Here is a 25,040-nt window from a genome sequence, read left to right on the forward strand (position 1 = left end):
CATTACAGTTAAGGCCAGAACATCAAGCATGAATACTAGAATGCGTAGAATGTAAACTGCAGTGCATTTCAATCTAATTTATGTTTGCTTCCTATAACAGATTGTGAAAACTTTACACTAGTTACTAAACACTCCAATTCAGGATAAATATTTCTAGTAAAAATAAATAAATAAATAGATACGACTGGGACTAGAACTGGCAGCTGCAATCCCCCTCTCCATGATCAACAGGAGGGATGGGAATTTTCACTGACTTCAAAATATGAACCTCAATTCACATGCCAAAATCAGGAACCCTGGAACCAATTCATGGTTAAGCCTTCTAATCAATCAAAGTCATTTCACCTGTGGTAGTTTGCATTGCGGCTTTGCTTTGTTGCATGGTTAAGCCTTCTGCGTGCTTCTTTAATTCTTGAGATCTGATGAATTCTTCTATTCTCGCCTTCAGTTCAATGTTTGGGATGAGCATATCCGAAGTCAGATGGGATCGATTAAATGGGTCAGTCTGCAATTCACATAAAACAAAATCAGCACGCAACTAAATAGTGCTAGTTTTCATATCAAGATAGAAGAAAAAGTTATGAATCAGAGTGAAAATATACATTATCGCTTAGAAGATGCCTTTGAATGACAGGCCGGTCTACTGTGATTCTTGAAGAAGGTAAGATCACTGGGTCCTTCATTAATGTGTACTGCAAATAAAAGAGACATTAATCATAACTTCACAAACTATACGATAATTGTGTTTGATGTGAACTATAAAAAAATGTCAGAACGTACTTGAATTGGATCAAGGAATTCATCAGGTATCTCTCCAAGGGCAGCTTCGGCGTCCATGGCCTCAGAAGCTGCTACTTTGGCTCTAGCACCAAGCTCAGAAAATTCTTGTATAATCCTTCCATCCTCACCAATTCTTCTAAGGACATCTGCAGCAGCACTAAATAACTGGAACAGAGACCCAAACCATCAGATCACATTCATACAGAAGTCTACGTAACTATAGAAAACAAAAATGAAAACTCAATGGAGGTCAACTTGATTAGATCTACCTGCTCATTGTAAGATCGCCCATCCTTTGAGATTGCAGTTGGGAAAATCTTCTGTGTATCACCCCTTGCCAGATGAACATATATGTGGACGATCTTCAAATAAATAAATGACAGTCAGACATCTTTCTATATGGGCTGCAATAACTGCAAGAATGCTATACACACACACACATATAAAATAGTTTTCTGTTCATGGAAAGTAGAGTGGCTGACAGTACAGACCACTTCGTCAAGGGATTATCTGAATGATATTTATGATTCCCTGAAGTCAATAGCTTGGTCAAACTCCTCGAAGATGGTACACTATACCTAGTGCTTCGGAGAGGGAGATACAGCTGGTGCAGGATCGGGAATGCTACAAGCTATGTCAAATGGACACTGAGTTTTATACCAGATTTTAAGCTTCAGCACCTTTGAGGTCATTAACAATTGAATAGATGTACTCTTTATCATTAAATTTATCACCCAGCCAACTTAATTCGGTTTCCTAGTGCCTAGGATCAATGCGATTTAAGTTAAGGTCATAGACTCCCCAAGATTTGGTGTATGGGCCTAGTTCACCTTAATGTGCACAGCAAGATCTGGTCTGGTTAGACTGTTGGTTATCCAGTTAATCTACTAGGTGCATACCGGCAGATTATTTGCTTCCACTTCCAAAAGATACAGCAAGTACACAAAGTAATGAATTTGATGCCAACCTGCTTAAGTAGTTGTTTTGGGCGGAACTCGTACTTTTCGGGGTCTTTTAGGCTAAGAGATTTCCTTTGGGGCCCCACAAGTTGTAACAAAAAGTAATTAAGCATATTGGCCACCCTTTCAACCTGGAAGAAGGAAGAAATATTCAATGAGAAATTCAAGCAAAGGCAAAAGAACAAAGGCTTTGAAAATGGATTGTAATTCAAATATCCAAATCTGGCAGAAACAGGAAAGAGAAAATTGTTACCATCTCTGGAAGTAGGAAAGGAACTGTAATCTGCTCCGAGGTAAATGCCAGCATACTCACATCTTCATTTGCCAACTTCATATCAATCCGGATAATCTAGAACCACCCAGGAATACTCATTTCATTTGATCAGGAATTTAAATTCAAAAACATGAGAAAGAATATCATTTCTTTTAAAGGATCAAACTCACATTCTCTTGGGAGTGGAATAGTCGCGTTCTCTCCTGCCTCTCTGTAGCTGGTCTGCGCTCCCATTCCACAGTGTTAGACATCTCAGCTTCCAACTCTTTGAGTTCAAGAATTTTGTTAAGACTCTCATCAAGGAGATAGATGCTATCATTGATCAGGAAGTTCAAGAAATTCAGATAGACACCCTTTTCTTCTTCTTTAGCAATCTAAGACAATAAAACAAATCAACAGAAAGAGAAAGATAATCAGATCCCATGTTTAGAAGGCATGAAGCACAAATTTCAGTTAATATTGAACCATGAGAATGACTCCACCTGTCTCCAAGCATTACGGTGACTTGGGACCTGCCACAGGTATTCTAGAAGTTCAGCAATATTATGACGAATGTTAAACTTGTCATAGAACTGCACACAACAAAGCCCAAGCGGTTATAAGAACCAAGAACTTTCCATATTAAGCTCATTCAACGATTGGATGAACCATGAGCATTTAAAAAAATTTCAAAAACAAAAGAAAAACATAAAAAAATCCCTCCAGAAAAGGAGTGAAAAGAACGGAATAAGTATAAAAATAAGTTAAATCAAACATTGCATACAACATAATTATAACAATGTTTTGAAATACTAACAGACAAAATAAGAGGATGATGGGAAAAGAACTTGACCGTAATCTGACACCTAACTAAAAAATGTAACCAACATCATTAAGATCAAGTAACTAGAACAAGTAGGCTCCTATAGATGATCTGGTTCCAGTTGGAGCCAGAGATACTACTACACTGGAAAATGAAATGAAAATAGTTTATTGGCCAGTAATTTTGGGCAAACTCAAATAAAATGTTCATCTCCCCTTATTGGACCAGTCCAGAGGTAAAGGATCTAAATGCATAAAAATCCTTGTGCCCAACTTGGCAGGATACATGGTATTCAAGCCCCATCTAATCTGAGTGAAGGCAATAGACTTAGATCCTTCTCTTTCAATGTGTTACTACCTTCTATGTTGGAGTAGGAGAAGAAGACTGGAAGTAACCATCTCAAGAGACACTCATGCTTCTACAATTGTTAATCAAAGCATTCTTGAGAGCACACTAAAATATCCTTTTGTTTACATCTAGGAAATTATACAATGTCACATCACTGGGTAAACCAGTTGATTTATATTGGCCCAAAATAGGACAACCTTTCAGTTCATGTCCAAACTTGGTTTTAGTGACAATACTTTAGAGGAAGATGAATTCTTAATCAAAGTATAGTTGCAACTATAGTTTCTTATATGTATCTATAAAATATGTGATGTCACAAGATAATTTTCAATGAACCCCATGAACTTGACAAGTGTATCAAGGACAACAAGGACAGAGTCTAAGCAGCATTCACCTGTGTGTGAGAACCCGTGAACTCAATATCAACATAAAGCTTCAGCAGATTTCTCACAAGATACTCAAGAGACAATCGGTGCCCTTCAAAGAGAGTAGTTGTAGCAGATGAACCACTGCACATGCAATAAATGACATGGTATAAATACTTAAACATTCAGCTTGAAACTTTGAGAGAAGGGAAAAAAGAAAAAGAAAATCTGCAAATATCTGTAGAAAATGGAAGATATTGAATCACCTCCTACGGGGCATCCAGCAGTTCAGGACTTCAACCATTTTTGCCCTCAGATATGGGTTTCTTATAAAATTTGGACTTGCCATGAACATGATAATGAAGTTCATAAAATCATCCTGTCAAACAAGAATGAGACCGCAAAATATAGGGATTAGATATGTGGAAGAATGTACAAGGACCACGACAACATAAAATCAAAACAAAGCTTCAATGTGTAGCCTACCAGCAAGACCCCATCCAAAGCTTTAGGAATTCGAGAAGCAAAAATAAGCAATTCCATGGCATCTTCCACAAAATGCTCAGGCATACAAGCAAATTCCATAGGGCAAGTTGATGGTAGAGGCATCTTAAAACCACCTATGAGGCGAACCAACCAAACCACCATTAACCTGTAGAAAGACAGTGCGTGCTGAAGAAGAGTCCCATCCTGAGGAAAAAGAATTAAAAAAAAAAAAAAAAAAATCAATGATACAGAAAATCAACATGAAAAGAGGCCACCAAATAAAAGGTTTTAAATTTAAAATTTACAGGCTAAAACATCCTTCAGAACAGAGAGATTTTGTGAGGAAGTTTCAATTTGTGTAACACTGGTTTGGACTGATAAAGAAAACAAAGGTCTGCTTTGAAATTTTAAGAAATATCAAATGAGGCATCACAACAAAATACACACCAATGCTTCACATGACTACCAAAAATAATGCATGTCACACTAGCTACGAGAACATAGTAGACATCCATACTTGATATAGCTACCAAAAACAGCCTCTTTCTTTCTTTTTCTTAGTATGAAATGAACTTCATCACAGAGGGAAGGCAATAAAAGATAAGGGCCACGTGCAAGAGGATCTTCACCAAAGAAGAAAAACAAAAGACAGACAGACAGACAGATAGATAGATAGAGAGAGAGAGAGAGAGAGAGAGAGCGAGAGAGCAGCCATTACTGGTATGTAAGAAAAATATTTAGGCTAAAACCTCAAGCATTCCAAAGATATATTCATTAAGACATACAGCTGGTCCCTATTACCAGTATTCTGAAAATTTTTCTTGCAATGTAGATATGACTTTGAACACATACACACAAACAGAGAGATGTAATACCCTGAGTATCTGAGCTTCATAACATAGCTTTTCCTGTGAATACAACTCAATTTCTTTCTCAAAGCGAGCTATATCCGCCTCTAGTTCTGGAGAAGGTGCCTGTCCCTGCACGGCCTTCAACGTGGCAAGGGAATCTTCACATCTTGAAATATCCTGAATAAAATTTCATTTGAAAAAAAAATAATAACATTAATCACACAAAGTGAAAATAAGGCTAACTAAACATCAGTTGCTGAAAAATATGAGACAGATGCATTACCTGAACTAGATGCTTAAAGTCAGAAAATGCTTTTAGCAGGCCCAAGTTCAGTACTCTTGCAGTCATAAAGAAGCATTCACAGATAAATGAGTATTTAGCTTTTTCACTAGAAATTGGCACTGGCTTGGCATTATGGAGGAAAGAAGGTCCATGAGCATTACTGCCAGAACTGGTGGCTTCTTGAGATTGTAGCAAGCGGCTTTCGCCATCACTATATTGCCTAGAGCCCTCCGTTCCCCCAGGACTATCTTTATTAATCCATTCAGCAACTTCCTCAGATGATGCATGTAGAGCAGTCAATCCTCTGATATGGGTTCATGACCAAGAATTAGAAGAAAAAGTGAAAAAAACTGATAAAAACATCAAGAAATTTTTTTAAGGCATTTACTAAACAGAAGACTCTCACCTCAGATCCAATCGGGTACTGTAAAATACATATTTGGGATCAATTTTGTCCATTTTTGTTAAATCTAAGAATGGCTCACAGAGTCGAAGCATGACTGCACTAAGACTGACAAACATGCCTGAACTTGCACAAGATAGGGGATCAACCTGTAACCAAATCACATGTAATGCAACATTAAAGTAGAAAAAAATGTGCCAACTAATGACAAAAAAATTTCTTGCTCAGGGTGAACCTGAGAACAGGTAGCAGTAGGAAAATGGTACTAATTTTTGCCAAAAAAAATTGTCGGGCATGAAAAACCAGACAGCCGATACCAGCATACCTATTTTATATCAGTACATAATATTTACTGTCAAATTTTATACATTATAACTGTTAGGTGAACAAGGCTTAATGAGAGGGAAACAGCACCTGTATATGAGCCCTTGATGAGTTTTTATTGATCACCTCTGCAAGATACTTCAGAACACTCTCACGTGTATCAGCATTTTTAAGGAGAGAGAGAAGGACTTCGGCTAAGCCATCATATAAGCCATTCATGACTGTCTTGATAGTGGTGAATGAAGACAATAAATCAGCTGGACGACGAGTAGATGCCTCAGAGAAGCATTGCTGACTGGTTTCAGCAAGAGATAAAGAAAACAATATCAGTAAGAAAGCCTTCTTACTTCTTAGACGGTAACAATCTTATCCTAAAGCTTTACAAAGCAACAGGTTCATATGAGAAGAAATTCAAAAGATATGGAATCTAACAATGTGCAAAAGGTTTTTGTGAACAAGAACTAGAGAAGGCAAATAAAGTGCAAGCCATGAAAAAGGCAAAAGGGACATTGTATCAAAGAATTTTGAGAAGTGTTGAGGTTCAATCTTCACTATATCTTTCAATCACAGAAAAGCAGGAAACAACAAAAGAAGCTGTCATTTTTGCAAGCACCTCTACTGGAGAATCTTGACCCTAACAATTTTAAGATTGCTTTCCTTTAAGATAGGCCAATGAACCAAAAGCTTAAAAGTGTTCCCAAGAATTCATTGTCCCTCTGTCTCCATGTCTCTCCCTCAATCTCTAATGCCCTCTCTTTCCAAGCTTTTGAATGTCAAGAAAGAAAAATCTCCTTGACTGAAAAATCCTTATACCAAATCCAGAAAGGAGTAATGAATCATAAGATGATCTGGTACACACAATCACTCCAAACTATAAGATAATAGTAAAAATCTTGTCTTGATGACCATATCAAACAACCATCCTCATAACCCAAATTATATATGCAGATTTAAAACCTCTTCCTTCCCAAATAAGTCAAGTTCTTCTCTCCCTTATTGATAAAGCTTTAAAGCAAAGGATTGTCAAGGTCAAAATGTGACAATTAACTAAAGCAAGCAGCATGAGAGATTGGAAATTTACTCCAATAACAATAATACTGATGATTATGACGAAGAATTGAGCATCCATCATATTAATGAAATCAAATTGCATACATAATAAGAAACTCAAATCATGAAAGAAGAAACTGGACTCACCCAACATCAGGCTGACCCTGGAAAATACCCCGATCCGGCAAAGCACTGACATGAAAGAAGGGACCCAAAATGCTGGTCATCTCAATAACCCGCCCATTCATATACGCGCCTTGGGGAATCCACCATCGGTGACTCACCAGTGATTTGGCACCAAATGGAAACCTGACCAAATACAAGAAAGCCCTTAAAGGCTGCTGAAAATTCCCCAGTGCAGACACTTTCAGCACTATACTTCTCAAGTTCTCGTACAACCCTTTGAAAATCGGGTCCAAACTATCGAAATCTGAGTCCCGGAAAAACTCCTCCAAGAACCCAGGTGGGCACCCAATGCTACTCCCTCCAAATCCATCAACACTGCTAGAAACTTCGGAGAAAATCAACGGCAACAGTGGCGACACTGCCGAATCATTTGCACCGGAATCCCAATTGGAAAACATATCCGGATTGCCTAAATGAATCCGGCAATAGGAAACCGCCAATTTCTTTGCTTGCTTCACTACCAATTCCAGTTCAGACCTCAAATTCTTGTCTTTCTTCGATGCAATCTTCTTTCCCTCATCACATGCTCGCCGATAACACCCGATTAGGTACGGAAACGGAGGCTCGGCACCAGGGAAGTGCCCGGAAAGCCGATCGATCAACACCCTTTCCATCAAATCCCGTGAAAGCTTCAACGGCCTGCCCTCACTCAGAATTTCAGCTGCAGTCATCTCCAAGTATACAATTCTTGAATCGCTTTCCATGGAATCATTCAACGAAACCAAGAAAATTTTCCCCAGAATTATATCCTCAATTTCGTCCGGAGACAATTGGGGTTTCTTCGTGGCCATATCAGAGAAAGAAAAAAAGATTATATTTTTTTGAATCTATAAATCTAATTTTGTTTCGAGATTTCCCCTGAAACGAAAAGGTTGCAATAGGAAGACAAGGGTTTGAGGAGTGAGTTTGGAGTGTGAAGCGGTGGGTGGTGTTTGGGGGCGGGGAAAAGGTTTCTCGGTGGAGTTTGTAGAAGGAGAAAATATGAGGACTTGGGGAATTATAATTATTATATAAATAGTAATAGCATAACAGCATTATAGCATACATGCTTAAACGATGTCGTTTTTGGTTTCTGAAGTAAACACTTACCTCGCACAGTTATCTTATTATTATAAAATAAATATCAACCACTGAATATATATATATATATATTTATTTATTTAATATTAATAATAATAATAATTTTCTACTTAGAAAAGAAATAAAAGAAAAACCAATCAAATATGCTTGCACTTGATAGTTATACCCAAACATAAAACACCAATATTCGCAACCTCTTCAATTTGTTTCTAGAAACAATTTTTTTTTTCATTAAAATATCATAACTATCCTTACCTTTTTTAATTAAGGTGTAATTTAGACAAGTTGAGAAGTTGTTTGAACATATCTAAATAATTATTTTTAATTTATGAGGCAACATTAAGTTTTTTCAATCCAAATTTAATTCTAATTAGATTTAAGATGTTATTTAGTTATTTAACTTTTTAATTTTTTTTTTGTTGAAACCAACTTATTATTTTTATTTTTGTTTTCAAATTTATTTTAGATAATTTTTAGACGGGATAGAAAAAAGATAAAAATATTTGATTTTTTTTAAATATTAATTTAGGTTAGTATCTTAGCTCTTGAAACCACCAATTGAAAACTACTTCATTACCCACTAACATTTACACACGTCGCATTTGAATTAAAGGCTCTTTAGATTTCAAATTTGAATTTATAACAAAATAATGACATGGTAAAAATAAGTATGGTTGGTCATAGACTTATAGTTGAGCAATGGACGCTTGAAAGACATTGGAAATGATGCATGTAAAATGAGGAAAATAGTCTTGGTTGCCTGAACATCCAACAAGGGATCCTCAAGAGCCGCCCTAGAGGATGCTCAAGTACCTCCAATGTTTTTGTTCCAAATTTTCATATCTTTTAGGAAGCATTTTCCTAACTTGACTCAACTAAAAAGTTATGTCTTTGGTATAAAAACATATTTGAAATAGCCTTAAAAAAAAAAATCATTACTTTGCCTTTGTTTCAAAACTCTCAAATTAAGTTTTACCTAAGGAAATCTTGGAAGTGCCTTTGAGGAAAAAAGATGAGGTGATCCATTCTGGAACAAGTAGGTGTATTGCATCACTTAAGTGAAAAGAAAGTAAAAATGATGATTGATATAAGTCTTACGGAGTAAATAACATTTAGATTAATACTAAGAGTGTATTTGGTAATAATTTTAGAAAGTATTTTTGGTATTTCTAGTACCTGAAAATTTTTATTTTTCAAGTATTAGAAATATTAGAAACACTTATGAAAATTACTATCAAACGCACTCTAACTACCATGCCTTCATATTTAGTAGATTTTTGCTATAATTAATGGACCCATGACTTTTATATCCACACAAATTTAGGGTAATTTTCCATGTATGTACAATGTTACATGTGAGATTGATTGATTATCGGATATATCATTAAATATCTATGGGGTGATCAAAATAGTCAATTGATTAAATCAAATTAATTAGAAGTTGAAGTAGAAGAAAATTGAGTTTAGGGTTAATAATTTAGGCATAAATTGTGGATTACCAATTCACTTCTTCTGAGTAGTTGGTGAATAAAAAATACGCTTACAAAAGCCGAATACCATTTCTTGTAAAAGAACTCTCGATACTCTACAAAACTGGATTTTTCTTCCTAGTGGAGAAACACCTAAATGAATCAGGTAGAATGATTCATGGATCACTTTGTGACAAGCATACAAATGGAAGCCCTGGTTAAACAAGGGTCCTAACACCAACCCATTAAACAATCTCTTCAAACAAATTGTAATTTCAGGTTTAAAGCAAATCATCATCATCCAATGTAGGCTGAAATGAGTGCTCTGCATTAGCAGGCCCAAACAGCAACTCCAAACCAAAGGCAGGACCACATATCGATTTCCCCTTGTGCCCCATTTTATCCAAATTACTTACAGTGAACTGCGAGGTTTAGAAGAAGCACAAGTTGATAGAAAAAGAGATCAAGTATCAAGAACAGTTAGGCAATATGAAAAAAGTTTAGCTTTAGAGGTATTGTTAGAACATTGGAGTGACCTTTAGTTTAGCTTTAGATGATTAGAAGCCGGGAACCCAGAATGAAAAAGTACCTGCAGCAAGCTGTTCCTAATGAAAGCAGTGTTGAAGCACGTATAGAACAGACGGCCTCCCATCGACTTTTGGTAGAAGATTATGTGCACATCTCCAGTGACCTGCCCAGCCAAGAAGGTCCATCGATTATGAGGTGACACATACAGATGATGATAGGTGATAAATGCATGTGGATGTATTAGTATATACACAATGGCTTACTTTTAGTGGTTTGTCAAAATTGTAATCCAGGCAGGCCTTCTGGTAGAGTACGGGGCTCTCTGTGTCCATTTGAACTACAACACAGCGTTCACCTTGCTCTGATTTCGTCCCTTGTTGATCATTGTTGCCAAAGGAGAGATAGTAACGAGGGCTGTTCGTTCTCTGATATCCTTTCTTGATTTGTCTGCAGCAACTCCTAGCAACTTCCAGGGATGGCCGGTATAGTTGACCAGTAACCTGTTTTAAATGATAACAAGAAAGTACTTGTATGAAGATGTTTCATTATCTAAACTTTCTTACAAGTGTGAAATGGACTTACCTCTTGCAGTTCTGAAACCATAAAGAAGACTGCCTGTTAACAATGTCATAGAGACGAATTCGCTTCAATTCTCTGCTACATGGTTGAGGTAAGTTCACTTAAGGAGGTCTATAATCAACTCCCCTTGTGGAAAGCAAGTAAACTTTCCCAGTACCCCACATAACGGCGTTGGCTTGGAATTGACACCTGCAAACACATGCAGAGTAATCTTGTATAATCACACTAACAACAACCCAGACTGGCAGTGATGGATCAAAATGATCTAAATGTATGCATCTGCTGTTCTATATGCAAACTGGGAATGGTAGTAGTTATTGTCATTGTTGCATGCCCTACGTCTATTGGTGATAAGAGCAAGACATTTCATTGATTTTAATCATCCATAGATCAAAAGGGCCCTCATGGTACCTAGTATGACTTACTCCTTCATTGTTGGTGGTTCGTTTATCTGCATGCAGCTTAAGAGCTTCCTCTGCTGACATGCCAGTGTAAACTAAATAGGCACATACCGTTAAGCCTGTCCTACCTTTGCCAGCCTGCAAAATTTAAACTATTGGCACAGAGATACAAAACATGTGACTAACTAAATGCCCCTGTTCTTTTACTTTTTGTAAAAGAACTATTGGGCTTTGTGGAGCCTAGTTTTGTTTGATCCGGTTTGACGATCCGACCCGAATAATATTGCGTGGTATTTTAATGAAAGATTTACTGAGGCTTAATCCATAGAGCGAAGGCTTGGGCCGATAGGCCCGTTTAGCCCATTGTGGAACCGTCTTTTGTAATTAAGGTTCTTTAGTGTGGTGTGGTTGTTGTGTTATATATAGAAAGAAAATATTGTAGCCGCAAGTTGCACTCTATATTCTTCCTTGATAATAGTGATATCCCTACAATTCCGTGGACGTAGGCAAATTGTCGAACCACGTAAATATTGTCTTGTGCGTGTGATTGTTTTTTTCTTTGGCATGTGTTTTCTCTATTTTTTGTTTCTCACAGGTTGGGAATTCAGTTTAATTCCCTTCAACTGGTATCAGAGCCTAGGGTTAGGTTTGAGTGGGAGCAATGGCAGAGAAAGCAGGAAAGGCGTCTAGAATAGAAAAGTTTTATGGCATAGACTTTGCGTATTAGAGGATGTAGATTAAAGAATATCTCTATGGGAGGAAATTGCATCTGCCTCTTTTGGGGACAAAACTTGAGAGTATGAAGGTTGAGAAATATGCGCTTCTTGACAGACAGGTTCTAGGAGTTATTAGGTTAACTCTGTCTAGGTCTGTTGCACACAATGTTGTAAAGGAGAAGATCACAGCAGATCTGATGAAGGCTTTGTCCAGTATGTATGAAAAGTCGTCCGCAAACAATAAGGTGCATCTGATGAAGAAATTGTTCAATTTGAAGATGGCAAATAATGCATCGGTAGCACAACATCTGAATGAATTTAATACAATCACAAATCAATTGTCATATGTAGAAATTGATTTTGATGATGAGATTTATGCTCTGATCGTCTTGGCTTCTTTGTCAAACAGTTGGGATACAATGAGGATGGCAGTAAGCAATTCTACGAGAAAGGAAAATCTCAAGTACAATGATATACGATATTTAATTCTGGTTGAGGAGATTCGCCGAAGAGATGCAGACGAAACCTCAGGATCTGGTTCTACCCTAAACCTTGAGACAAGAGGCAGAGATAATGACAGAAATTCAAACCAGGGTAGATCAAAATCCAGAAATTCTAATCGGAACATAAGCAAATCTAGATCAGGCCAGCAAGTACAATGTTGGATCTATGGGAAAACAGGTCACTTTAGAAGGCAATGCAAAAGTCCTAAGAAAAAGAATGAAGATGATTCTGCTAATGTTGTAACATAAGAGGTACATGATGCATTACTTCTTACAGTAGACGGTCCACTTGATGATTGGGTTTTGGATTCAGGAGCTTCGTTTCATATCACTCCACACCGAGAAATCATACAGAATTATGCTGCAAGTGATTTTGGTAAGATGTATTTGGTTGATAGTTCAGCCTTGAATGTTGTGGGTCTGGGAGACGTCCGGATATTGTTGCCTAATGGGTCTGCTTGGTTACTAGAGAAGGTTCGACATATTCATAACCTGAGGATGAATCTGATTTTTGTTGGACAACTTGATGATGAAGGACATGCAATACTATTTGTTGGTGGTACTTGGAAGGTTACAAAGGGAGTTAGGGTATTGGCTCGTGGAAAGAAGACTGATACTCTGTATATGACCTCATGTCTAAGAGACGCAATTGCAATTGCTGATGCAAGTACTAATACAAGCCTATGGCACCGCAAACTTGGTCACATGAGTGAGAAATGGATGAAGATGTTGTTGTCAAAAGGAAAGCTACCAGAATTGAAGTCCATTGATTTTGACATGTGTGAAAGTTGCATCTTATGAAAGCAAAAAAGAGTGAGCTTCTTGAAAACTGGCAAGACACCGAAGGCTGAAAAATTGGAACTAGTACACACTGATTTGTGAGGGCCTTCTTCGATTACATCCCTTGGAGGTTCAAGGTACCACATCACTTTTATTGATGACTCAAGTAGAAAGGTATGAGTTTATTTTTTGAAAAATAAATCTGATGTATTTGAAACTTTTAAGAAGTGGAAGGTCATGGTTGAGACAGAAACAAGTTTGAAAGTAAAATGTTTTAGGTCAGATAATGGAGGAGAGTACATAGATGGAGGGTTCAGTGAGCATTATGTTGCACAGGGAATTAGGATGGAGAAGACCATTCCTGGGACACCACAGTAGAATGGTGTGGCTGAGTGCATGAACAGAACTCTCAATGAGCGTGCTAAAAGTATGAGGTTGCATGTTAGACTACCAAAAACTTTTTGGGCAGATGCTATTAGCACTGCAGCTTACCTGATAAACCGAGAACCATCAGTTCCCATGGAGTTCAGACTTCCTGAGGAAGTTTGGAGCGGTAAAGAGGTGAAGTTTTCACATTTAAAAGTTTTTTGTTGTATTTCTTATGTTCATATTGATTCTGATGCTTGTAGTAAACTTGATGCAAAGTCAAAAATATGTTTTTTCATTGGCTACGGTGATGAGAAATTTGGCTATAGGTTTTGGGATGAACAAAACAGGAAAATCATCAGAAATAGAAATGTGATATTTAATGAACAAGTTATGTACAAGGACAGGTCAACTGTAGTGTCAGATGTTATAAAGATAGATCAAAAGAAATCTAAGTTTGTCAACTTAGATGAATTGACTGAAAGTACTGTCCAAAAAGGGGGTGAAGAAGATAAGGAGAATGTAAATTCACAGGTAGATCTGAGTACACCTGTAGCTGAAGTTCGCAGATCTTCCAGGAACATTAGACCTCCGCAACGTTATTCACCTGTTTTAAATTATCTCATATTGACTAATGGTGGTGAGTCAGAGTGTTATGATGAAGCCTTGCAAAATGAGAATTCAAGCAAGTGGGAGTTAACCATGAAGGATGAGATGGATTCCTTGTTGGGGAATCAGACATGGGAACTGACTGAATTGCCAGTAGAAAAGAAGGCTTTGCACAACAAGTGGGTATACAAAATAAAGAATGAGCATAATGGAAGCAAACGTTACAAGGCCAGATTAGTTGTTAAAGGGTTCCAGCAGAAGGAGGGCATTGGCTACACAAAGATATTTTCTCCAGTTGTGAAGATGTCAACAATCAGACTTGTATTGGGAATGGTGGCTGCAGAAAACTTACATCTTGAGCAGTTAGAGGTGAAGATAGCATTCCTTCATGGTGACTTAGAGGAAGACCTTTACATGATTCAACCAGAAGGGTTCATTGTTCAGGGATAAGAGAATCTAGTCTTCAAATTGAGAAAGAGCTTGTATGACCTTAAACAAGCTCCTAGATAGTGGTACAAGAAGTTTGACGGTTTTATGCATAGAATTGGGTTCAAGAGATGTGAAGCTGATCACTGTTGCTATGTTAAGTTTTTTGACAATTCTTACATCATATTACTATTATATGTGGATGATATGTTTATTGCAGGGTCTGACATTGAGGAGATTAATAATTTGAAGAAGCAATTGTCCAAACAGTTTGCAATGAAGGATTTGGGAGCTGCAAAGCAAATCCTTGATATGAGAATCATTAGAGACAAGGCTAATGGTACATTGAAGCTTTCACAGTCAGAGTATATGAAGAAAGTTCTCAGTAGGTTCAACATGAATGAAGCTAAACCAGTGAGCACACCCTTGGGGAGTCATTTCAAACTAAGCAAAGAACAATCACCGAAGACAAAAGAAGAAAAGGACTATATGAGCAAGGTGCCCTATGCCTCAGTTATTAGCAGGTTGATGTATGTTATGGTGTGTACAAGACCAGACATTGCACATGCAGTGGGAGTTGTGAGCAGATTCATGAGTAAGTCTGGAAAGCAGCATTGGGAGGCAGTCAAGTGGATTCTAAGATATTTGAAGGGTTCATTAGATACATATCTTTGCTTCATAGGTGTTAGTTTGAAACTGCAGGGTTATGTAAATGCTGATTTTGCTGGTGATATTGGTAGTAGAAAGAGTACTACTAGGTTTGTTTTTACTCTAGGTGGTACAGCTATATCATGGGCTTCAAATCTACGGAAGATTGTTACTTTGTCTACTACAGAAGTTGAGTATGTTGCAGCAACTGAAGCTGGAAAGGAGATGATTTGGCTACATGGTTTCTTAAATGAATTGGGTAAAAAGCAGGAGATGGGCATTCTACACAGTGATAATTAGAGTGTAATTTTTCTTGCTAAAAATTCGGCTTTTCATTTAAAGTTGAAGTATATACAAACAAAATACCACTTTATTCGTTACCTTGTTGAAGATAAATTGGTAATACTTGAGAAGATTTGTGGATCTAAGAACCCGCCAGACATGTTGACTAAGGGTGTCACTATTGAGAAGTTAAAGTTGTGCGCAGCTTCAATTGGTCTTCTTGCTTGAGGACAGGAGGATGAGTTGCAGCGATAAGGGATTGTTTCTTGGAGGATAGCGGTTTGATGTTGGTGATTGAACTAGTCTCCAAGTGGGAGATTTGTTGGGCTTTGTGGAGCTTAGTTTTGTTTGATCCGGTTTGACGACCTGACCCGAATAATATTGTGTGGTATTTTAATGGGAGATTTACTGAAGCTTAGTCCATAGAGCGAAGGCTTGGGCCGATAGGCCCGTTTAGCCCATTGTGGAACTTCCTTTTGTAATTAGGGTTTTTTAGTGTGGTGTGGTTGTTGTGTTATATATAGAGAGAAAATATTGTAGCTGCAAGTTGCACTATGTATTCTTCCCTAATAATAGTGATATCCCTACAATTCCGTGGACGTGGACAAATTGCCAAACCACGTAAATACTGTCTTGTGCGTGTGATTGTTTTTTCTTTAACGTGTGTTTTCTCTATTTTTTGTTTCTTGGGAATTCGGTTTAATTCCCTTCAAGAAGAGCTGCACCCCTAGCAAAGCTGCCTCATACAGGAAATAGTAGTCTAAGAGGACCTGATATGAAACATCCAAACAAAGAATGAGAATGATTGCAAGTCATACCATGCAGTGCACAACAGCAATGTTCTTTGGATGAGATGATAGCCATGAATGCACGTTTTTGCAAAAGAGCTTGATAGTCTGCAGAGGTGGAATGTGGTGGTCATCAAATGGAAACGTCTCCACACGACCATGAAAATGCAATGGATCATAACTTTCTTCGACACGGAGATTATAGACCTGTAGAATACAAGGAAAAAGGATGGACGACAAGAAAAAATATAAGAGAAACAGAGAATACCATCAGGTATTCATGTAGTTTAATGACAAAGGAAGAACAGTTATGGCAGGGGATCCTCAAATGGTTTCTAAACTTCACCTTATAATGCCCATTATGTCTCATGTCCAGCACATCCTTCACTTGCCAGAGAGGATTACGAAATATGGCTTGCATACGCTCTGCAGGGAAAGACATGGCCAGTAAACGGCCTGTGATGAATGACATGTCAAGATCATAACCACCAACAAGCATTCTCCTCCTCTGCTTGGATACCAAGTTGCGAATGTACAAAGTTCTGGTCAGATAATTGATCAGTTGGTATTGGAGCAAACTGTTGCTTGCAAACCTCCCTGGTCCCTGCTCTGAAAATGTCAACCCCATTTGCTTGATATGACAGATTACCTGTAGAGGGATTTTTTGGAAGGTAACTGTAAACCAGCAACTTCACCCAGATGCAGGCAGGCAAGAATCCATCCTAACTACTTAAAAGAATTTCATTTCTGCAAATTTTTAAAAACTATTGGAGTGGACATATTGTTCTTGAGAGCCCACTAGAAACTCAAAATAATTCAATGAAACATTGTTCAAAATCTAAAATTCAGTGAAAATCATAATTCGTAAGGCTTTTGCATGCACATGGTTAAAATTAAAAGCCCCATACAACAAAAAATTAGGAAAAATCTCTGTTTGCTTGTAGAGAAGAGGAAATATTTGAAGATGTTTTATAATTTTTGAGAAACCAGGACAACCCGTAACATGAGGTTCAAACTTTCACATTCTGTCTTTCCATTTCTCAAATATTCTTCAAAACCAAACAGGGGTAAAGCAAAAAGAGGAAATAGAAAAAGAGAGATATAAAGATAATGGACCTGTATAGCTGAACATGAATTCCCTGATTCACTTAGTTTGAAATAACAGGCATACAATAATGGAAGCAATTTTTAGAGCACCAAACTGGACCCAAGAAATGGGAAACCCTAAAAATTGCTTCCAGAACTGTGAGCTGGCAATGGAGTAGATAATGGTGTAGGTCAGGAGGTGATATTGGTGGCACCCATTGTTTTTTGGGTGACACACTCAGAAATTGTCCTTGGAATCTGAAATTCAATGCTAATTTTGGAGGGATTTTTATGCCCATTTCTCAGCCTCCAATTTTGAGGAAAATCAAGAATGGCCCTAATCCGTAGGCCATAGCTTACCCTTTATCATCATTACCATTAAAATGGAGAACGGAGATTAACTGATATTTTGAATGGATTAAGTTTGTCAAAAAGGAGAAATTAATTTAGAGAATCCTCTGGGACAAATCCATATGTTTTCATCAAATATTTGGATCCACTTTACCAGATGTTGAATGGCCCTTATAGTTTGGCTAAGTTCCCAACAAAGAGTAGCCACTACACTGGTTTGTGCCGTTGTGAACATTCAATTCAATAGGTTTGAAGAGATCAAGAAAATGAATTTTTATTATCAAATGAAGGAAGATTTTGCAGGTCTCTTATTCATATTCAATGCAAGTTACAACACTTTGACAAAGAGGATCTTATTGAATAATGGGGCCGACCGGCGAAAAATTGCAGCACTTGCCTTTATTCCAGGTGGTCATGAGGCCTAAGTGACATGAACATTGCAGCACACTGTCTGAGCCGACGATCACTACCTCCATTTTCAATCACAGGAATGGCTGGAGCTCCCCTGGTCCTGATTATGTAGCGACGCCAAGCCAATTGTATATTCACTGCTGCCCATGTTCGCCAGTTGGATGAGTAGTATCTTGCTGTTCGCTTAAGCCTTTCATTCGCAAACTTGTAGCGGAAGTGCTCTGTGATGAACCGCAGATGGTTTGCATCTAGACCGAATGCTTCTGTTGATTCCACACAAACAAATGTGGCAGATGAGGCTGGATGCCTGTCTATGAATGGGCGGCGAATGCACCAAGACAGGAGCTCATCGCCTAAAAAGTCTCCAGGTTCAAGCAGGCTTGTGGCCACCATGCCTTTGCTGAGGTTTTGGCTACTCTTTATATGGCCACGGGTGATGAACACCATGCGATGCACTGGGTCTCCTTCTCTAATAATCTGTTTCATAGGAAGCATGAAATTAGCAAAGAAACTAACAACTGTTTTTATTAGGTTATCAAGATGTCTATGACTCTGTAAATTTTGCACCTTTTCATCTTTGCAGAAGACCAGGGGCTTAACCCTGTCACAGATGTTGTCAAGGATAAGATCATCCAAACTCTGGAACAGAGGTACCTAAAAGAATGCAAATGATAAGTACAGTGTGTGAGAATAATTGAGTTTGTAATAATTTTTTTTTCCCTTAATAATCATTTTATGTGAAGTTATCAAAAATCAATCTAGGTTATTCATGTTCTTGGACTCTGCAGAAAAATGATCAATCCCTCCTCAAGATATATAAAGCCTCATTAGCACAGTTGCATTCGACATCAAACATACTGGGAGATGGATGTTTTTGTTACCTTTTTAATAAGATCTAGGCAAAGATGGCGCTTAATGTCCCGTCTAAGCCCTTCAGGCAAGTCCTGGATCAATTCCATCTCATCTTCACCCCCCATGGCTGCCCAACTATGGCGTTCAAAACGGCGAACCCTTTGCCTCAGATGAGATGGCAACTGTCTCCGCCTCATCCACCATTCTATTTCTCGGTATCTCAGCTGCATTTTTCTCTTCTTTGCCATGACGGACTGTAAAAATACCTTCATAACAGTATCAAATCCACATTGTGAGACTACCTTTCACTTCTGAGATTTCAAATTGAAGAAAAAAAACATACTGCCACTTACAATCAAGGAAAATGATAATAATAATCTTACAAAATAGTCACCTGAATATTTCCGATCAATAAAGTAAAGAGCAGTAAGCCACTGAGCACAATGCATATACTGAATATCACTTCTAGCCAGTTACTTGTGGGTGCAAGTTCATTAGCAAAAGTGCTGTAACAATTGACACAACAACAGAAAAAGGAAGAATTTTCAGAAACATCTTTTGATAGTCAAACCTAGGCTAGAGAAGCATGAAATTTTAATTGCAAGATATTTTATGGCTTCAAAATCCCAAATTAGTTTTAGATAGATTACTACAGTGACATGCAACATTCTAAAGGATATTGTAGAATCTTTCTGTAATTACTTCCCTATCCTCAGATGCACCTTCACAATGTTTGAAGTTCTATGAATTTGATTTCATTTTTCTTAAATCAGACTCCAACACTCCAATAAGTACAATAAAGCATTAAAATTCAAGACAAAGAATGCAAATCTCTACAAGGTTACCAAGATTCCACTAAAAACTTGCTGGAGTTTCAACTCTGGGGTCACAGCATGGGCGGGGTCACAGCATGGGCAGGCTCACAGCAACCTAACCTAATATATGTGGTTCCTTTAAGGTCCAACTGAAGCCAATAATAAATGATACCAATATCCGTGTTCTAAGCACAATCTTGGGGATGTTTCAAATCCGACTAGCAGAAAGTCCATGGGAAAGTTCAATTTCAAGTAATGATCAGACTTTATTAGTGTGTGAAGTCAAGAAGCAAAAGCACAGAAAATTCATGAATTTTATATCTTGTCTATTTACCTGAGGTTCAGCAGACCCCAGAATATGGGATAAAGGATCTTAACAGCAATGGATTGACTAGAAATAACAGGAAGAGCAATGTCATAGATCCCATATTCAAACGGCCCATTGACATCCAGGCACAGCGGCTTCCTGGTCAATATTGTAGAGTTATCTACACATGGATTTCCTACTGTGCCTGCCGGTAACAGAAACTGGTAACAAACCTCCCTTGAGCAAGACAAAGAGAAATTGCACCTATTTCTGTCACACTGTTGACGGAGACATGATGCTACCCGTTGTATTGCAAGAACATACCAGCATCCTCCAGCAACCTGTAAGCAAGATGTGTTTGTGTCAAATGAAGCATAATAAAAATGTAAAATAAATGCTGTCAAGATCTTAAGGTAGTCTTACATGAGAAGCAATCAAGTAGGCAATGAGATTAAGAACAAAACGCCACCAGATAGTGCCAAATATATAACCCATGACCTTCTGCATTCTTCTCATCAAGCAAACACTATGGTAGACCTTGGGAAGGAACTGGAACAAGAACATCAGCAGAAGTATTGTCATCATCAGCTTTATCTCCTCTTGTTTGATTAATTTCGGTACAACCAACCAAAACACAACCTGCAGCCAATGAAAGAAATAAATCAGGAGGTGAAAATTTGGCGTTAAATATAATCATAGAACCGGTAAATTGTCGATGCTGCCAAAATCAAAGCACACTATCAGAAATGTGTAGTTTTCAAAGAATTGATAGACCTTCAATTGGTCTATTTTGGAAGAGTGTTCATTTATTGGGAAAACAACTTATATTCCATAAAACTGGTAATTTTTTAGGGATTACTGTATCTGATCAGAGGAACAGAGGACAGATGCCTTAGATATTCCAATAAAATCAACATTGCTGTTACAGTTTCACTGAGATTTTTTTATAGGAGATAGAGAAGCTTCTGCATCTTGGATGGCTTTCCAAGATTAAGTAAAACTGTAAGAAAAAAAAAAAAAAAAGTTTCAATGTCAGAACTCTGTTTTTTCAGGTTTTTAGTCGAATTACATTATTTTTTTTTATTTTTTTTTGTGGTTGAATTATGTACTTTTTTTGGTGGGTGATTTTTAATCCCAGACCACAAAACTATAGAAGGAGTACCATACTTTTAGAAGCAGAACCAGTACTTGGCAGTTTGATTTAAGCAAACAAGGTTAAGGAAAGTGAGCCTTGACTAATATCCAAAAGGGGAATCATATTGTTGGCAGAGGGATTTGGTGTTTTTCACAGAGATGATGTCTTCCATATTAGGTGACTGCAAAATCCACCAAACTCTGCTAACAAAATGACAATTTCACAAAAAACAAACTGGAAAAACAGCCAAACACCCCCAACAAACCTTCCCACTGAATTCTAATACACTCTTCTATCGCTCTCCCCATTCCCATTCCATTATCACCTTCTCCAAAAAGAAAACAAAAACGGGAAAATTCATTTGGTAACAGTCCATATTATGGACCCCTGATCGCCACCCGTAGTTTAACAAGAACCATATCATCAAAGTGATTAGAGTAATCCATAAAACAATGAGACCCCACTTGAAAGTTGAAACCAACAAGTCGCGGCCTAAAGCCTTATTAGTTATAATCAGTATTCGATTAATCAAAACATGGGAATTGAATCAGACACATAAGCATTGATGAGTTTAACGAAATGATATGGTGAATGAAGATGGAAAAAAAAGGATAGTTTGGTAATTAAGGAGAGAGAATGATTGGACCTGAGGAACAGGGAGGATGACGAAGAGATCGAACCAGAAGCCTTTGAGAGACCTGACGTAGTGGGAGGCAATGGCACGTGCGTCCCACACGAGTTTACCACAACCCACCACCAGAGACTCCCTAGACACGTACGCCAGCCTGAACTGCAGCCACAAGTGAAACAAGTGCACAGCGTCCACACACGTCCGCAGCACCGTCACGATGGCCGCCAGCCCACCGTCCATGTACAGGCACGGTCCCCCCTCGCCGCCAATGGATATGACGTAAAAGAAGAGGGGATCCACTGCCAGGGACATCCCACGGACGAGTAGGAACGCGCGGTTCCACCTCTGCACGGGCTTGGTCCTCGGGTCCAGGACCGGCCCGAAAGGCCCCGAGGGGCGGCCGTTGGACCGGGCCTTCCCGGTCCTCCTGTCCTGAATTGGAATCAAGGAAGAACCGGCTGAGGCCTCCCACTCCGGCTGGTGGGCCTGGTCACAACTGGTGGAGTGGAACACCGGCACTCCCACCTGAGTACAGGCGTAGCATTCAATGGAATTGGAGATGGGGCCGTCGTCTTCTTCGTAGTTTTCATCGGAGTTTGCTTTCCGGCGCCGGAATATTCCAATCCACCTGTTTTCACACAAACACAGAGAGTGAGCTTCAGAATTAGAATAAGAATAACGTCAGTGAATAAGATGAGACCTTGGAAGGGAGATTTGGAAGTTGGGTGGAGCGTCCATTGTCGGAAAAGAGAAACCATGGGAGAGAGAGATAGAGAAGAGGGCGGAAGTGAAAAAGATTAGGAGAGAAGGGGATGAAGAGTTGGGGGTAATGGGTATTGGTTTATGGGGTGGGGGGATATAGACATAGTGGTATGATTAATGGGAGAGTCTGTCACGTAGCACATGAAGGTTTGTCCTGGTTGTAAGGATGAAGAACTAGTTACGGAACATGGCGTCTGTGGGGCTACTGCCGCTGTGACCGTGAGAGCTTGGGTCCACTTGCCTCACCTCTCCCCCTCTGTCCCTCCATGGAAACCAGTCTGACGCTCACCCACCTCACTCCCTTCCCTTCACCCCACGGCCCACACACCCACCCAGAGGATTTTCACACGTTCCAAACCCCTCTCTCTCTCTCTCAACCTAATGTAAGTCAGTAACTAATGATGAATCTGATACCCAGAAGTAACATTATTTTATACACAATCTATCTGTCATGTGATTCATCTCTAAATAAAAATAATTTTTAATAAATCTCCTATTAAAATTATTATTTCCATCTTTCATATTATATTATATGAAATTAAAAGTAGGAGTCCATTCATACTTTCTTCTACAAACTTTACCTCAGTGAATATAAAAGTTTTAAGGTTAGATATATAAAAGCAATAACAGGATCATATTCAAGTACACAAAGAATATTCCTTTGCCCCCTCCTCTTCATTATTGCTCGGTTACTATAATACTGAACCATTATATTTATTACTCCTCCTCAAAATTTAATCATTCCTTAGAAAGTATACTTGTATCATTTTATATATGGGTTAGCCAATAGGAGTTTATTCAAATTTTATTACTTTTTCCTTCTATATCATTTTTTTTTTAACTTGGTTTCATATATATTTATGTTTGTCTAAATTTTATTCTAAAAAGTGTTTTTAACATTTTTCACTAGAATTAATATTTTGAGAACTTGCTTAAATTATTTTGAACAATGTTTTGAAAATATTTTAGGAAAAATTGAAAATATTAATAAGATTTTAAAAACTTTTGTGTTATATATAAATGTAAAATGATTTCAAAAGAAATGATTTAAACAAAATTTAATAAGTGAAGAAAAATGTTTTTTATATTTGAGTATGAAGCAAAATCACATTCATGGAAATAGTTAAAAGCGTTTTTAAAAAATATTTTTCCAAAAAGAAAGAATTAAAGAAAATATTGGAGATAAGACAAGCACTGATAAATTGGTACGTGGACATGTTCAGACTTTTCAAACGAATCCATTTGGATTTTGGAAATATTGAGACCACTTAGTGGTTGATATTCTGAACCTTTGATTCTTGCTTTCGAGTCATTAAGTTTGGCCTTTTCTCTAGTACTCTTTTCATCTTTTATACTTGGACTGCTCTCTCTGCTTCAAATCTCTTAACCTTTTTTATCCACTAAATTTGGTCTTTTTATTAGCCCTTCAATCCTTAATCAACTTGGATCACCTAAATTTTCAAATCCTTCATCAACTATTTTCATAATCATTTTTAGACTACGGGATATGAAATTGGAAGTCCATTCTATTTTCTTTTATTACTATATTTAAATTACTTGCCAAAAAAGTAGAATAAGAATTAAAAAAATTTATTATAAAAACCCAAATTAACTTTTTGTAGGAATTTTGATTTCTCCATTCTACATGATATTCTAATTCGTATTCATTTACATTCTTACTCTCGTTTTTATTTTTGTCTACTAATTCTTACCTTAGTGTAAAGCATAAGGGAAGAAAATCCAAAGAGAGAGGAATTGATGGGAAAAGAAAAATTAAAGATAATATATAAATTTTAAAAAAATTTCTTTATATTTGATTTTACTTAAAGAATTTAATTTTTTTTTATCCTTAAATTTGCCTTAAAAGACAATAAATATAATAAATGTGGAATAAGGAGATCTAATTTGAGAGTACATGATCATAATTAAAATTTTCTACATCCTTCTAAAAGGGTATATTTTAGAATGACCTTTAATTTCTATATTTAACAATAACAAAAATAGTCATAGAAGTAGTGATTATTGGTGTTACGGGATAGATTTTCTGTTTAAAAAAATTAAATTACGTTTATTAAAAAAATATATTTTGGCATTTTTGGAAATTTGAATTAAATAAAAATTTATTTTGTATTTTATTTTATGAAAAGTATACACATGTATTTTCCTAAAATAACATATTTAATTAATGTTGGAAGTGAATGCCTATGGTTGAAAACGTTCCATCCCAAGGGTATTTTTAGCTGTCCCTCTTCTGTCTAAAACTTAAATAATTAAAATTATAAATATTTTTTAATTATAATTTATTGCTCTTAACACTCCATACCATTAATAAAAAATTTGAATTTCTCATCATGTCAGATTTTAATAGCTTCATTATAAAAACAAAATCCATGAAATATTTATT

The 25,040-nt window shown here is 37.3% G+C and overlaps 3 protein-coding genes across 4 annotated transcripts; all 3 read right to left on the reverse strand.

Annotated features, from left to right (window-relative positions):
- Window positions 1-47: 47 nt before the first annotated feature.
- LOC100250848 (probable ubiquitin conjugation factor E4) lies at window positions 48-8,114 on the reverse strand. Its single transcript, XM_003633799.4, has 16 exons — window positions 7,073-8,114; window positions 5,966-6,170; window positions 5,555-5,700; window positions 5,149-5,452; window positions 4,890-5,042; window positions 4,015-4,218; window positions 3,795-3,907; window positions 3,558-3,672; window positions 2,496-2,585; window positions 2,184-2,387; window positions 1,993-2,088; window positions 1,748-1,870; window positions 1,050-1,142; window positions 781-945; window positions 603-692; window positions 48-505 (listed from the first exon to the last, which is right to left on the reverse strand). The coding sequence occupies exons 1-16, from the start codon at window positions 7,900-7,902 to the stop codon at window positions 323-325; spliced, it is 3,114 nt and encodes a 1,037-aa protein (XP_003633847.1). The 5' UTR covers window positions 7,903-8,114; the 3' UTR covers window positions 48-322.
- Window positions 8,115-9,941: 1,827 nt separating this feature from the next.
- LOC100254134 (phosphatidylinositol 3,4,5-trisphosphate 3-phosphatase and protein-tyrosine-phosphatase PTEN1) lies at window positions 9,942-17,069 on the reverse strand. The gene is given in 9 exon segments (XM_019224874.2): window positions 9,942-10,082; window positions 10,250-10,351; window positions 10,452-10,688; window positions 10,771-10,805; window positions 10,808-10,898; window positions 10,900-10,956; window positions 11,193-11,306; window positions 16,317-16,493; window positions 16,633-17,069. Coding segments are annotated over 9 exon segments (1,236 nt in total). The 5' UTR covers window positions 16,915-17,069.
- A 902-nt stretch (window positions 17,070-17,971) lies between these two features.
- Window positions 17,972-23,034, reverse strand: LOC100245706 (cyclic nucleotide-gated ion channel 2). Of its 2 annotated transcripts, none has more exons than XM_010662808.3 (8): window positions 22,575-23,034; window positions 21,890-22,502; window positions 20,532-20,747; window positions 20,373-20,449; window positions 19,381-19,492; window positions 19,016-19,252; window positions 18,702-18,788; window positions 17,972-18,611 (listed from the first exon to the last, which is right to left on the reverse strand). In XM_010662808.3, the coding sequence occupies exons 1-8, from the start codon at window positions 22,610-22,612 to the stop codon at window positions 18,123-18,125; spliced, it is 1,869 nt and encodes a 622-aa protein (XP_010661110.1). In that variant the 5' UTR covers window positions 22,613-23,034; the 3' UTR covers window positions 17,972-18,122. The 2 variants fall into 2 exon arrangements, with proteins under 2 accessions (XP_010661110.1, XP_002284164.1); XM_002284128.4 differs by having other exon boundaries at window positions 20,136-20,449.
- Window positions 23,035-25,040: the final 2,006 nt, after the last annotated feature.

Source organism: Vitis vinifera, chromosome 14, assembly GCF_030704535.1.
Source record: "Vitis vinifera cultivar Pinot Noir 40024 chromosome 14, ASM3070453v1".
Classification (NCBI taxonomy): domain Eukaryota; kingdom Viridiplantae; phylum Streptophyta; class Magnoliopsida; order Vitales; family Vitaceae; genus Vitis; species Vitis vinifera.